At 35.2% G+C, this 16,775-nt stretch overlaps 1 protein-coding gene across 3 annotated transcripts in view; it reads left to right on the top strand.

The window, feature by feature from the left end:
* The window catches only part of LOC121321739 (dedicator of cytokinesis protein 1), a 205,995-nt gene that overhangs the window by 116,634 nt on the left and 72,586 nt on the right, over positions 1-16,775 (top strand). For all 3 annotated transcript variants that reach the window (XR_005950971.1, XM_041260857.1, XM_041260856.1), the window contains exons 28-29: positions 12,774-12,875; positions 13,824-13,918. Coding sequence is in view for 2 of the 3 variants with exons in the window: in XM_041260857.1 (XP_041116791.1) it covers positions 12,774-12,875; positions 13,824-13,918 (197 nt within the window). In the remaining variant the exon portion in view is untranslated. The remainder of the gene's footprint in view (positions 1-12,773; positions 12,876-13,823; positions 13,919-16,775) is intronic.

The following is a 16,775-nucleotide window of genomic DNA, read 5'->3' as shown; positions in this document are numbered from 1 at the left end:
ATCTTCACATGAAAGAGAAGAGAACAATCATGTATTTGGAAGTATAGTAAACGTCTGGTCATCCGAACAGCTTGGAGGACATAGAAATAGTTTGTATGAATGAACATTGGTGTGTGTGTGTGTGTGTGTGTGTGGTACTCCTAAAGGCTTAGTTAAACATTAACATTCTTCTCATAGCCTCAAACGGTGGGTTTCCTCATTGTTACACTGAAGCATTTTCTGACGAGTTTTTCCCCTGGTAAGCAAAGCTGCCAGATGCTGTGTCTTTTTTAAAAAATCTGTCAGCCATTTGAATTTGTTCGGGACGCGCTTGCAATGCGGTTAGTAAGGCGATTCGGATCAAATGGGCTCGAAGTATTTGTATTGTGCTTTTGTGCTTTTTAGTTTGTTTTTTTTTTTTTTTCCTGTTGCAAGTTAAATTAAATTAAGCTTGTGTGGTATGGGATTGAACAATAGTCCTGTTCTGGGTGGGTAGTGCCGGTGTGCTCTCTGTAGCAGCATCATGCATTATCCTGGTGACACGTTGTAGTGCCTAGGTTCTGAGTCATCGGTTAGGCTCATGCTTGTCTGGAAATGTACACTCTTATCCTGCTGGCACCAGCAAGTAACACAACAAGTAAAACAATCTCAGAAATTCATGTCTTGGTGTCATTGGTTATCAACAAGATATGAGATCTTCGAATGCCTCTATCTGACATGTTCTTAACTGGAAAACACAAGTTGTGAATAAATTACTACTTTTTAGGTGGGCTTTTCTTTGACAGTAGTGGGTCTTTTAATCTTTCTGATGAAAAAAAAAGTTTGAAAATGTGCTTTTATCATAATAGACGATTCTTTTACAAAGAAGTTCCCACAATCTGAGTAAATTATAAAAAAATAAAAATAAAAGGCATAACAGTATTACTACACAGTTTTTTTTTATATTCATACGTGTGTATGAATGAATGTATGTATGTATGTTGTTCCCAGTGCCTTCTCTCACAGCAGCTGTTGGATTGCCGATAGGTGTTTGCAATCTGACGATTTCTTTAGTTGAAGCTTTCATTTGGAAAATAATTGCCATAAGATTGCTAAGCAAATACCAATCTGTCACAGTGCATTTAGTTAAGGGTTCTGGTGTTTTCTGGGGTTATTGTTTCTGTGCTTGTAGGTTTTTCACCTTAATGGGAATTTTAGAATGGCACCAGTGGTAGTGACCTCTGTTATTGGATATAAACCAATTTGTCTCTGTTAATGGCCAGCATTTTGTCTTCAAGCACTCGTTGCAATGTTCAGTTTTTCATTCCTGTTTAGAGAAAAAATATTCCACAAAACCCCCATTTAATCGGTCCCTCGCGGTGCTCTCTGTTTGAAAGGTGTCTGGCGAAAGGAAGAGTGTCCTTTTTATTTGTTTTATTTTCCATATGCTTTTGGGCTGCTCACTTTTTATAAGGTGATTCTGTACTGCATTGGAAGATGTTGGGACCTCTGCAGTTCATTGCAGTATTGACTTAAATTACAATTGCATGCAGAGAAGATTGTACAATTTAATTAAGGCTAGAATTGGTACCGTACTGGTCTACATGGGGAAAATACAGTGTAGTTTTTATTATATTAAAGTAAGCCCAGATACAATGTTGTAACGAATATAGATTGGTCTTCTGCAGTAGTTTATGCTGAGTGTAGTATTTAGAGCAGTGATGTAACTATATACAGCAGTATGCCACAACATTGACCACACACTTCTATATTCCAAACCACACACTTGTATACCAAAGATGGATTGGAACTGTTTTCAAGTAAGCTTTCAGCCTGTGAGAATTTTAATTAATGTTTACAAACCACTTGATCAGAGATGCCATTTACTCTTATATTATACATCTTGATACAATTTGCCAATACCTTTTCTGGATACTTTTAACTAGAAGGAAACAAAGAAACAATCAAATCAGAAGCAAATTTGTACATTTATTCATATACCCAACAGAATATTTTTGGCAGGCTTCCATAAAAGATGCATTTCCAATTCTGTGGCTGTAAATAATAGGGTCACTTTTTTGGTTCCTTAGCTTTTTTGTTCCTTACCTATAGGCCTGTAAACACATTTTTCTGCAATTGGCTTTTGCAGCTGACTGGTTTTTTGATCAGCGTTGCATTCTTTCCTTACTGCTCTTTTGATCTTTGCTTCCTCTCTCAATTATATAATGATGCTTGTATATTTACCACAAGAGGAGTTAAACCTTGTATTTTTTTTTTATGTTTTAGGATGCGAGCATCGTATAGATTTTGATGCAGTTATTGTCAAGTAAGGCTGATTGAATTGGACATCTCTTCTATTGAATCTCTTCAATAAATTGTTACATTTTAATATGTAAAAATTTTTTAAAATATATATATATAATATATATATATATATATATATATATATATATATATATATATATATACTGTGTTGGGTCAAGTCAAATCCCAGTTGGAAGCCAGACCTTCTGGTTTCACCTGTTTCCTGTGCCAGTGTAAATCAAAAATCTGTCTGTCTGCCAGCTAATTTATCACTGCCTGATTCTGACTTCTGTTTGCATTTAAGTCACCAGTCACAGTGTATACAAATTGGGCAGCATCTGAGGGATTTTCTAAACGGTTGGCTTAACCTCTCTTTGCTATTTTGCGGTACAGTGGACAGTTGGATTTTGATTAAAGCTCAGTGTATTAACCACGGGGCAAGGCTCACGAATTAAATGATTTGGTTACATTTTGAGGGGTATTTTAATGATTCAGACAGTCATGGGTATAAATACTGGCACTCTTTAACCTGTATTTATTCAGCTGGTGTTTTCCCCACTTAATATCATTACTACATACAATAATAATACTGTTAGGGTGGTGGTATTATCTGATGTGATTTCTCTATCATATAGTTTCCTAGTCAACCACCTCATTATCAGGGATAAATGCTGTTTATGCATTAATCCTTTTTTTTTTTTTTTTTTTTTTTAACCAAATGTTTGATAAGGACCAGTAGATTTCAATTGAAAATCAATAAATGCAGTACATTTGTCTGATATTTACTGGAAGTCAATAGGCCTTGTTAAGAAATATGAAAGCAGCAAGAAGCCGGTACTGTAATTTATACCTGCTGGTCAGTAGTCCTTACCTAATTTGATTTATTCACAGTTGTAGGACATAGTAAATACAGCACAAAACAGCCAGAGGCAAACTAAAACGTGAATGCCATCTCTTATTGTCAGGCAAGGGTCAGAGTGAAAAGGTGTCTTCTTTTTAATGCCACTGGGTTAGGTGAATCACAAACCTCTCTGTAGCTCTCGAGTCTGCCATCGGGGCAGTCGCTTGGGTGATGGTGGTAGGATGGGAATAAATTACTATTAAACAGCAGTTATTGTGAGCACTGTGAACATCATTAAAATAATCGCATTTACATTACATGTACTCTAGTATTGGAAGACATTGTTCCTGAAATGCTGTTTTTTTCAGACTACAGATTACCCTTAACCACATTGGTTTTGAATTTATAGTTGTGTCATAGGCCCCTCATCAGAACTGAGGAGTAGGTAAGGGAGTAGGCTTACTTCTAGCTTTTTATCCTTACTTAACAATCTGTGCACTTTGGCCCAGAAATACATCCACAAGTTATTTAGTGCCGAAGGAGTAAACGGGTAATGTAATGTGAATAAATGAACCACACAAAAAAGCTACAAATGGCCTGAATCCTCATGCACAAAATATTAAGGAGGATATATTCACTTTATTAAAATACATTTTACAGGGACTATATCTTTTCATTATACAGTATTCACATGCTGTGGTGAGAAATGCACAACCTTCAGTTTTTATATACAGTTCCTCTGTGGTGCTCAGCTCATATAAATGCGCAATAAAACATACATGACAATGTCACACACAAAGTTTAACATTATTCTGTTTTCTTGTTACTTACCCTGGTTTCCATGGAAACCTGCCCAGACACAAGGAGATAAAGCAGAGATATTAAACTTTTTTTTTTTTTTTTTTTTTCTGTCACGTGGTGAGATCTGTATATTCTGGAAGCCTGAAATAATAAACACATTAAGAATAAAAGATTATAGAATGACATTAATAACTTAAGTGTCACATGGTGTTGCGTATGTTCAGGCTTTGTTTTCATAACCTCTTTTTTTCCCCTGTGATCTTTTAAAAAACCTGAAAAGACTCATATTTAACAAATGCATTTACAAATAAATGTCTACTGCCTCTACCACTAACATTTAATGATTTTATTTTTAACTTGATAATCTTGATTTTAGTTGTTAAGATTAAGGCTCATTCTGTTCTGGGCTTGGTATTTTAAATGAGCAAATGAGTGAATTTATTCAAAAATGTTATATGGGTTACAGGCAGCAGATTATAATGTCAATTTGTTGAGACAATCCTCTAAGTGCAATAAGATAAGTAGGGTATAAAATAGGTTTCTTTACTATACTGCTGTAGGGACACTGCCATCACAGCCAGTCAGCATTAAATGTTTTTATGCACAGGAGTGTATCTTGTTTTCCACTTGCACAGCTTTTGTTTCTGCATAGAGAAATCAAATCTGCAACATTCTTTAAACCTACCGAGGCTGGTACCTAATTTAATGATTCTACAGGGAACGGTACTCATCCAATCACAGTTCAGAACAGCTCATTTGAACTCTTTTTAACTCTTGTACAGTTTTATCACTATGGGAAGAAGTCTTTTTTTTTTCTTGGATGTTGTTTGTATTGCAATATTTGATGTTGAAATATTTGATATATAAATAAATAAATAAATAATAACCAAGCAATTATTTTAATCATTAGAGTGGTCATTTTCTGATTAATTAAACTGCAAATAATACATCTAAATAAACAAAACAAAACAAATTTTAAACTAAAAAATAATAACAAAAAATAATGATAATAGTGTTGTTTGAGGATGCAGTGGGTGTATATGTTAATGTGCCTGGCACTGCTATAGCATTAGTACAATTCCTTAATTGGATTAAAGAAAAAGATTAAAGACAGCTCACCCTGGAATAGGCAGAAGATTTACAGTAAATTTGAAAAATGACAGTCGGAAGCACTAATTGGAGATGAGTGTTGTACCTCCCACAAATGTAATAATCTCTCCCAAAAATGTTATACCCATCTACCAACTTTGTTGTTATTTATTACAAAAAAAAAAAAAAAAATCATGATTAACTGGAAGAGTATATACATTAATCATTGTGCAGTCATTATTGGTGGTATGCTAATGGCTTTTTTTTAAATCTTTATATCCAAATCCGGCACTAATGAATATTATTAATTATAAGTTAAACTGTTATTTAAATACATAAATAAATATGTACTAAGTAATTCACAGGCATTATCATGTATGCAACGTTTGGGGAGACATTATATATGTGAACAGGCAGTTACTACATTTGTGGTTTGTGGATCAGGTGTGGAGAAACTCTTCTCTGAGTGCTTCATATTGCTGCATTGATTGATAAAATGTAGCTTTCCTGTTTATCAACCTTCCTGTGTTACCAGTATGTGATTTCAAAGAGTGCCCTTGAAAACAAGGAAGTCGGTGAGCTACCGGCAACATGAAAATGTAGATCACCGTGACCTGTACCCAATGTGTACACTCAGTGACATTTTATAATACAATTGGACACGTGCATACCTAATAAAGGGTGACCAGTACTTCTGCCTATTCCAGGACCATAGTGAAAATAGGTTGGTTTCTTGTATTTTTGTCAATAGCACAGTGTATTGCACCAGCAGTTTGCTTACTAGTTTGTTGGTGATTAATAATAATAAAACACAAACCATTATTTTAGTAATTGGAATAAATTGTATTACTTTATTGACATTGGGTAACATTTCATGAACTGCTAAACTCGACCTCTGGCTTTGATTTGCATGAAAGAAAGCTATTTCTTCATCCAGACTGGCTAAATCTGGACTTTATTACTTTACTACCTTTTAAAATATTGATGATATTCTGTAGATAAAATCTTATGCTTTTGGGCTTTAAAAACAAAACAAAAAACACTACAAACAGGAGAGAGAATTTCAGGTTTTTCAATTGTCAGCTTGTTTTTTTCAGAGGGGAGGATTGAACTGGATGTGTTAAACGATAGAAATGACAAATGTGCTTTTGCCTGAATTATTGTTTGTGTTTCTTTCTTCCTTGCCATTGTTTGTCCTTTTTTCATATCTTTTGTCATCATTTATATATTTGTACTGTGTGTATGTCACTAAATTAGATGCACAATCTGTTATGACATATGTGTGAACGCTTCCCTTTGCGGTTTTACATGGACTCAAGTGAAAAATACATTCTTTGTTCAACTGCGTGAACATCTTTGTACATAGCATATTATTGCTAGGGTCTGATTTGGTTGTGTAAACCACTGCCAAGCAAGGTAGTTGCAATATATTTGAACATACAGAGATGTAAAGTGCCAAATGAGAAATCGGTTGACATGTCTTTAGTCATTGGTGAATAAACAGAAACGGTTTTATATTGTATATCCTTGAAAAGGCTGAAATGTGTGTTAAGAAAAATACTGTGTAAAAGTCTCATATTGCCTTACAAGTAATGTATTCCAAGGCAGTAGTGAGTGTGTTTTGTTTTTTGGTCGACGATTAAAATTTATAAAGCATGTTTCTACCAGAACAGCTTTCAAACAGGTTTTACTATGTTGAGAAACCTGAGCTGGTTACAGCAAAACACTGCTCGCTCTTGGTTACTTTATTAACCTGACAACAAATAGAAGGAGGAGTGTGTTTTCTTTTCTACTGCACCTTTTAATTTATCAGCAATTGCATTTGCAGGTTGCCAAATACTGCTTCATGCGGTTTGAGCAGCATTTTCTACTTTAACATATCTCTTCTTTTGCAAGGTTAACTGATAACCGGTGACTGATTTATCAAAACGTGTAACCTGGATACTAGTGATCCAGATTTTGTAATCGAGATTACTTTTATTAAAAAAAAAATAATAAAAAAAATAAAAAATTATATATATATATATAATTAATTTTTTTATTTTTTTAACATAGGCGCACATGTGCCTAAAAAAAAGGTAGAGCCCTGCCTACACCAGGTTTCAAGACTCAGATGAAAAATATTGATAAGTTTCTGTTTTAGATCCACCTATACTTTAATATTAAAAATTATTTGATTTCGCATTCTTGTTAAGTTTTTGGTGTTGTGGTTGTTTTGTTTTATTATTGCTATCTTACGTATTGGACTCTATTATATTAAATTCTGCTAATAATTGTTGGTCACAGCTTACTGGTGGATTCCTGAGCCCATTGAGATCCACCACAATGGATCGCAGTGTTTGGTATATTGGCCACCACTGCTGTATAGTATACTGTGGTGTTTTGATAGGGTAGTATACAAGTGGAGCACATTGTGTTCTACACATTACTAAAAATTTTAATAAATGCTTTTAACAATCCAGTACACTGTTGTAATCAATGCACCCCCACTTGCTCTTGAAATTAAACTATCGTATAGCAATAGTGTTGAGTATAAAACTAGTGTCAGACATTTATCACAAAGATCATCAGACATCTTCTACAGCAGTTACTTATGACCATAGGGATTGGTCAGGAGAGTATTGAATACAGAACCCCCAGCCACCCTACAGCTAGTGTTTGGAACTGAAGTACTGTGAGTCACAGTAGGGTGTATGCCATGGTTATTTGATACACGACTGAAAATGCCCCCAACAGACACTTTTAAAAAGATAAAATATTGCTCTACCTGAATGTAGAATTTAAATGAAATTTAAATTGTATACAGCAGAACAAAAACCACAAAAAAAAAATGCAACTAAGCAGAACATATTAACCCCTGTGTAAGTAGGTGGTCACAGTTGCCTTTTGCGGGTTGGCATTATAAAATTCTGACATACCATTGTTCTGTTGAGTTGTCAGGGATTTTTTTTTCCTTTTCTACCTTTTAACTGTTTCTCTCAGGTCTGTTTTTAAAATTATAAGGGTGCCATGTTTCGTTTGCTAAATCTGCTCTGAAGATTTCACATATTGCAACAAATTACAAGTCTTGCTCGATTCTGTAAGTCTAAGATTATTACCATCTGGATAAGATACTGGCAGCCATGGAGGGACAGTGTTTAACCTTAACTACTTCACTGGAGATCTGGAATGGAATTGATTGCTCAGATTGCAGGAACCTGATCATGTTTATGCGGAGGGGCAGGATTGATCTGTATTCTGAATTTGTTCTAGTTTTCCAGAACCAATGTTATTGGAGGGAAGGAACAAGTAGCATATTTCTATCTTTTTTTCTGATGCTTGTCGGTGCTGTTAATTGTCTGTTAATCCTCTTTGGCATCTGTTTTGAAATTAGATGTTTTTTTTTTTTTTTCAGGTCATAGCCTACAAACACCCACACTTGTGCATAAGTGCTTGGTTCACATGGAATGAGAATGTGGTGATGGAAATCTAATAAAATAAACATGGTTGGCAGTTTTAAATGCTTGAAATAGGATTAAAAGATACATTTATTATTAGTAGGAGCCTTTGTTTCAAATATGTTGCCATCTTGTATACCTAGGGATCAGAAATCTCTATGTTAACCTAAATAAAAATGTTTTAAAAGCTTTGAAACTGGTTACATTTTTCAGTTTTTCTCCATTATTAAGAAATGTGCTTGTGTCACCTGTTGCCTGAGGAACAAAAAGGTTGTTAATGCTAAATGTGTTTGTGGCGTTGCTATAGCATAAGGAAGACGAGTTGAAAAGAGACAAGGCTGTGAGCTCTATTGACTTTACCCAGTAAAGCTTAGTACTACATTTACATTGAAACTAAGATTGTTTAAATAAATAAATAAATAAATACCCTCATTCGATTTGGCTGGATTGCCACAATAATAAAGTACTATTTGGTTAAAGTGGAAGACTTTGAAAACCCTTTCATTACACTGTCATCCTTTCCTTTGTTAATGGCAGGCTAGACATGCTTGATGACCTGGGTGTATGCTCGTCAAAGGTCTGTGTTTTGTGTGTTTCAGATGCGATGGTTCAGTTGAAATATCTTGTGTAGTAATTTTACTAATCTGCATGCTGTTCTTCAGCATTGATGGTCAAATTTAAAAGCAGAAATCAGAAGATCTTGTGTTTCCTGCAATAGGGGGTGATCCTTTGCCTGCCAAGAAAACTCTTTCTGTGCTGTAGTTGCCTGGTATAGTAAAAGAATGGTTTCGATTTTAATCGGCACCACTATGACCAATGGAGAGTACTTTAGCGCTATAGGGTCCTCTACTGTGAAAGATGAGTTTGTATGTATTGCATACAGACAGAGGCCTTTTATGCTTCTTTGTACATGTTTTGCAGTATGATGCAAATCTTTTGAGTCTATATTGATGGATGACTGTTGCAATCAGACATGACTGGAAGTTCACATTAATGCATTTTCACAAAGGTTTGGCATTGAAAGACTGTAAAATGGAAGATTCTAACTGAATTTATTAGGAGGCAGATTTAATGCAGAGAATTCATTAAAATAACTTTTATTAAGTGGGTGGGGGACGGGGGGTGGCATTTTGAAAATCACAATTCATGCATGGTCATTACCATAGTGTGCCAATATTTAGTAGTGTGAGAAGAGTAACGGAATTGGTACGCCGTTGCTATTTTGAGGCTAGCAGATTTCCCTTGGCTGACATCTGTTAATGTAAATGAAAATGCTTTTTAAGTCCACCCCAGTGGCTCTCAGATCTGGAGGTACTACATTACTGGTTCGGTTTCAAAGTGGACACACTGCATAGAAAAAGTTCAATATTACAGCATTTGCTGCATCGGGGTCATATGTGTACTTTTAAATCCCTTGGTTATAATGAAAAGATCACTTTTTCAGATTAATTAGGCAAGTACCTCCATCACAATTACATTAAAGTGCATTAGCCTCACACAGCGCTAATGGATCAGGGGAAAATTAAAGACTAAGCAGTATGTGCTCTATCTTTTGTTTTTTTCCTTTATGAATGGTTGATTAGGGGTTTGTTTCTTGGTATGTAGATGACATCTCAAAGCTTTGTTGCATTAGCACAGCTGTGTTATATATCTGTCCTTTTACTTATACCTTTAGCCAAAGCTTTTAGAAGCCATTAGAAAGTAGGATGTGGAAGCAACTATAAAGTATTAATAGTTAAGTCATTAAAATTTTTTAAAAGGGTTACCTTTCAGTTTTGATCGCTCAGTAAGAACAGTCACATAAATCTGCAAACAGGTAAAGTTCCGTTGTTTAGCCAGAAAGCAATCAAGCTGTAGTGTAATTTATTTTAAATATATATGTGGTACCCAGCCAGGCAAGTCAGCTGTAAGCCAGATGAGAGCTGATGTTTTTGTTTGCTGTTATCTATGCTAGCACTAATTACCTATATGTATATAACTAGATGCATTCTTACTAAATGAATGATGAAACGATTGTGTACTCATTTGGGCTTTCTTTATTTGGAGTCCCATCATTGTGTCATGTGTCATGTAGGATTTGGCTGCAAATATTCTCCGTTTAGCCTCCTAAGTTTTCTATGTCTGTTTCCATGTTGTTAGGCAACATGCTGGCCTTCACTTGTGTCCGATTCTTCTTGTCTGTGCTACGCTTATTTGACTCTGGAGTGGTCTTTTGGGTGCTTTGTCTCATCTGGAAACCCTTAACCTTTCAATTTTGAAGTCATCTGTGCAAACCTCTGAAAACAGTATGTGATGGGAAAACTATCAAAAGAGTGCTGGTAACAATATTTCACTGGATACACTGTCAACAAACCTGCAAATAAGTATTTTTTATATTGGTGGTAGTGTCAGGCAAGGTGTGCAAATAATAGTCGTCTTTAACAAATATTTCCACAAAGTCTTTTTAGCAGTGTCTTCTCAAATGTACTAGTTTTATTTAAGTTGTTCTATAATATTACAATTGTTTTTTGTTATGGATGCAATATTTGAAAATACTTGGCAAATAAGATACTGCAAGAATTGACTCAGTATGAACACTTCAACCAGTGCCCCAGAAGGAGGTCTTGTCCAGCCACAAGAAACTATTTTATACCAGTGCAGTTAATAATTATATCTATTAATGTTAAATAAAATGAATTAGTAACAGTTTAGTTTTTCCTCTTTTTAGAATATACAGAATTCATGAACGTTGTAATTCAGTGCCCTTGTCTACACAGCTAACACTCTCTTAGATATAAGTTTGAAATCAGTTGAAAACATTCATAAAAGTTGAAACAGGAGTCAACTACTTTTAGTGGTGACAGTTTACTGTTCAAGCAGTTCTGTGATAATGCATTGCATTTGTCAACTGTCTGCAGATTAAACAAATTAATGTAATGCACTATTAATCCATAAGCATTTCAGCTTCTTTTAAGAGAACCACAATGTCTTTGTCTCTTGCTATATTGACATCGTTATTGCTCAAAAAATACCAAACACAAGCCCTTTCTAATGCAGTTAAATACATGTTTATGACATAAATATTGTAAAATATTGAACAATTTGAGCTTAAATATTCATGCATTCGACTAGAAAGCATCAACGTGTAAAGCGGTATAAATTTTAATTTAACAGTTCGTTAATTTGCACTTATTGATTTACCTGTTCTGTGGTGCAAAATGCATACAAATACCAAGAGGATGCTTTTCTAAGCACATCAGATTTTGTATTTTGCAAAACAAGGTTTAAACTTGGTTTTGATATAGTATTTCAATTTAAATTTTAATCAGTCCATAAATGTTCAAACGTTTTCCATTCGACTATTAAATTAGGAGCAGACTGAGCTGATTGTTAATTTTACAGCAACCCATGTCTCCATTTCTTATGTTCCATTTTGTTATTGTTTGTTATTAGTTTACTTTTAAAACATCTGGTTGTAATTTCTCAGAGGAATAAAATAGTTTTCAATGGTATGGCAAACAAAAAGAAAAAACACAATAACTGATTCTATCTCTGTTGTTTCTTTCTGGTTTTATACCTTTACTTTTTTGCATCAATATAGAGCCCCATGTCCTTTGCATTTACAACACCCTATGGTTTTTATTTTAATTATTTAGTAGCAGTTTAAATTGACAGGCTAACTATTGCAGTTGTGAAACACCAGTAAACAAAAACTGTTTGTCTCCTTGGGTGTCCTTGCATCCATTTTCTGGTGTCCACCTTTAACAGACGCTGAGTTTCAAAACCACAGATTCCTCATTTCACCCCAGTTGACCTGAATTACTAGAAGCACCTCTGCTTAGAGATACCTTTTCACTACTGCGGCTTTTTATTGAGCCCTCCTCTTTCAGTCCTTCCAACTTTTCTAAACTTTTTGAAGGTCATCCTTTGGGAGGGGAACAAAAAAAAAAAAGAAGGAATGAACAAAGATGCTGATGAGGCTGTTTTTCACAAGTCACTTTTGTTGCCTGCGGCCAGGCAGTTACTGATTATGAGTCACCCATCTGGCCGTGTTTCCTAGCATTTATTTTGTGGCAAAAAAATAAATAAAAAAAATTCAGTGTTTTGAGGGCGTTTGTCCGAAATTTTACGAACTGTGGTAATACAGAGTACAGCCTTTTTTTGCTTTGGCATATGTAATTTGGCAGCAAAAGTAAAAATCTTCCATTGTGATTTTAACCTTCATTATAGTATAGTAATTATGAGTGCCAGCCAAGCCTTTTAGTATAGAAGGCAAATGTAAAATTGAATTATTGATTTTTGTCACTGAGATTACATTTTCCTTTCCTTTCCTTTTTTTTTTTTTTTTTTTTTCCCCCTCCTAGGGCAGCTTTGTCGCCAGCATGACAGCCATCCTAAGACAGATGGAAGATTATCATTATGCTCACTTGATCAACACCTTTGGGAAGATGAGGTCTGATGTCGTGGTAAGTGAACACATGCTTCAGTAATACCAGCTGCATTGTGAATGTAAGGCATTCCAATTTCACTTGGCAGTACAACATCCGGGTCCTATTTTAAAGGCAAATCTTATCTGAAAATGAAAATAACTAAGAGTGAACAACTATCAATAAGTAACTAAAGCTGCTGGAAGAAGCAGTTCATGCATGGTATATTTCTGCATGGATTTGCACGGTTATATGATTCAAATATTTTTAAAGTATTTAAAAGTAACCTTATTAACCCTATAATGTCCACACACTGCTGCTTTTGCTTAATCAGAGAGTTCACAAACACACACAAAGTTTTGGGCATTCTAGGATCAGTCTAGCAAACATCAGAGCATTTAACTTTAACCCTCTTTTTCTCCTTTGTGCTCAGCCAGGACGAGAGCTCATATTTTAACAAGGTTCCAGGATAATCGATTTATTTTGGGAAAGTACAGACGTATCCTACAGACTATCTGTACATTCATGTAAAATAGATACCATTCTTTTTTAGTCCGCCTTCATTTAGACTTTGCACACTGCTTAGAGACAGGACAGAGAAACTCTGATCCGTCGGAGCTATTCTGCTCCAGCTTTTATAAAAATAATGAAAACAATTAGAGCCTACAGTAGATGGATGTTTTAAATTAAATAATGAAAGCACATAAATGGCATGGAGTACAAGAGTTACCCACCCCCTTTCAGTAGAATAGTTAACCTTGTCTAGTATGCATGGATCAAGTGGGTTTAATAAAAGAGCCTTTTGGTCAGTATGCAGAGAGTCCTTTCATAGCTTGTAATGTAAGACTGTTAACTGTCCTATCCAGGCAGTACATGTCTTAAATAGTATTACCTGTAATTACCTAGGTACTTTCCATTGAAAATCATCAAAAGCACTTTTGTGTTGTTATTTTTTCCCCCCTTGCTGAGCATATTTTTTCTTTCTAGGATTTTCTAATGGAAACATTTATCATGTTCAAGGATCTCATTGGGAAGAATGTCTATCCTGCCGACTGGGTAATAATGAACATGATGCAGAATAAGTAAGTACAGAGCCACAGCACAGGGTCTTTGCAGGGGCATCTTAATGCTACGTTTTGATCTTGCACAACTGTTGTTGCTTAGCAACAGCAGTCACAAGTGTACAAGAGAGTCTCCTACTTTTTCTTTCAATGCAAATAATCATTTATACAGGGCAGGTTTTTTTCCTCCCATGAACATAGTAATACACCACTGTACATCTTCATGAGTGCTAGAAGACGAATACACATATATGAGCATTAAAACTTAAAAAGACATGTATTCTTTGATTTTTAATCCACTTTAACCCAACAAACCTATTGAATATTGTGATTGGTCAGTATTGGGGTGTGTGTATATATATATATATATATATATATATATATATATATATATATATATATATATATATATATATATATATACACATATATATACATACAGTGCCTTGCAAAAGTATTCAGACCCTTGATCAATTCTCTCATATTACTGAATTACAAATGGTACATTGAAATTTCGTTCCGTTCGATATATTTTATTTTAAAACACTTAAACTCAAAATCAATTATTGTAAGGTGACATTGGTTTTTTGTTGGGAAATATTTTTAAGAAAAATAAAAAACTGAAATATTGTGCTTGCATAAGTATTCAACCCACACATTAATATTTGGTAGAGCCACCTTTCGCTGCAATAACAGCTTTAAGTCTTTTGGGGTAAGTATGTACCAGCTTTGCACACAGTGTCGGAGTGATTTTGGCCAATTCTTCTTGGCAGATTTGCTCCAGGTTGTTCAGGTTGGTTGGACGACGCTTGTGGACTGCAATTTTCAAATAGTGCTTCAGTTTTTTAGCGGACTGCAGCAGATTATCTTGCCGTATTTTCCTGTATTTTGCTCCATCCATTCTTCCTTCAGTTGTAACAAGATGCCCAGTCCCTGCTTATGAGAAGCATCCCCACAGCATGATGCTGCCACCACCATACTTCACTGTAGGAATGGCGTGTCTTGAGGCATGGGCAGTGTTAGGTTTGCGCCACACATCGCTTTGAGTTTTGGCCAAAAAACTCTATCTTGGTCTCATCTGACCACAAAACCTTTTCCCACATTGCAGCTGGGTCACTCTCATGCTTTCTGGCAAACTTCAGACGTGCTTTCAGATGGTACTTTTTGAGTAACGGCTTCTTTCTTGCAACCCTCCCATACAGGCCAGTGTTATGCAGAGCTCTTGATATGGTTGACTGGTGCACCATTACTCCACTCCCAGCCACTGAACTCTGTAGCTCCTTCAAAGTGATTGTTGGCCTCTCTGTGGCTTTTCTCACAAGTCTCCTTCTTGTCTGAGCGCTGAGTTTTGAGGGACAGCCTTTTCTTGGCAGTGCCTGGGTGGTGTGATGCAGCTTCCACTTCCTGATTATTGATCCAACTGTGCTCATTGGGATATCCAAACACTTGGATATTATTTTGTACCCTTTCCCTAATCTATGCATTTTTATTACTTTATCTCTAACTTCTGCAGAATGCTCTTTGGTCTTCATTTTCCTTCAGATTCACATCCTTACCAATGATCCTTCAACAGTGGGGTTTTTATCCAGAAAATGTGACAGCAACTTTAATGGTTCACAGGTGGAGGCCAATGGTAAGGTAACTGTGTCTTCGTTAGGGCAATTTCTTTCATCGGTGCAAACTGGGAGCTTCCACAGCACAGGGGTTGAATACTTATGCAAGCAAGGTATTTCAGTTTTTTATTTTTCTTAAAAATATTTCCCAACATAAAACCAATGTCACCTTTCAATAGTTGATTCTGAGTTTCAGTGTTTAAAAATAAAATATCGAACAGAACAAAATTTCAATGTACCATTTGTAATTCGGTAATATGAGAGAATTGGTCAGGGGTCTGAATACTTTTGCAAGGCACTGTATATATATATATATTAGAGCAAAGTACTTTTCAGTGCTATAAATTGGGTTATTCGTTTTACAATCAAAAGTTCTGTACTTTAGTGTACTGTCACATGTCTATCAGGAATGAAGTCAAAGACTGAATGGTCTGTGAGTTTAACTAAAGGATGCAATGTGGTGATAACACAATATTTAACCAAGCAACACAAATTGGATACTTGGAGCCCCTTTGACTTGGTGAACTGATTTCAGGTACACATGCATTGAAGATGAAGGTTTTGTCTACATTTAGATACTGTATGTTGCCCAAGATCTGTCTCAGTTTGGCATGCTGTCATCAGTTTGGAACATTGAGGCGATGTAAAATTAAAGTGATTCATTGGAAGCAATGCTGTTTGTTTCCTGGCTCAATTGCTAGATGAAAGTTGTATAAAAATGTACATTGTTTAAAGTATTATTCACTTTTTGATTCTAATGTCTTTTTTTTTTTAAAGTATGTTTCTTTCAGTTGTTTTAATATAGACAGCCTCTTTGTTAGCAAACTAATTACAGAAACTGCAATATTGAAACACGAACAGGAAGACAAAAAAGTGCTGTTTTTTTAAGATGAATGTAAAGAATTGTGTACATTTGCAATTCTAAAACTGAAACATTTATATTCAAAAGCTGCTTTTGGTGACTTCACATGAAAGCATGTGGTTTTATTCATGAATGCTGTTTATGGAGCACACAGGCGATGTGAAGCTCTGTATCTCTACCTGCAGTAGATTGAAAGTTTACCAACATTCAATTCATAATGTCTCCTGGGAAGAACCTAGCGGTTTACTGTGTTTGTGGGCAAAGGGGAAAGTTATGAAAAAAGCTTTTTCACTTTTTTGGTAAAAATGAAAACATTTCCACTTTATTCACAATTTGATAAGATAACACATTAGGTCTTCTTTTAAAGATAAGGTTTTCATCAAAACAAACAAACAAACATAAA

This window comes from Polyodon spathula, chromosome 10, assembly GCF_017654505.1.
Source record: "Polyodon spathula isolate WHYD16114869_AA chromosome 10, ASM1765450v1, whole genome shotgun sequence".
NCBI classification, from domain to species: Eukaryota; Metazoa; Chordata; class Actinopteri; order Acipenseriformes; family Polyodontidae; genus Polyodon; species Polyodon spathula.
This window is presented reverse-complemented; position numbering and strand designations above follow the sequence as displayed.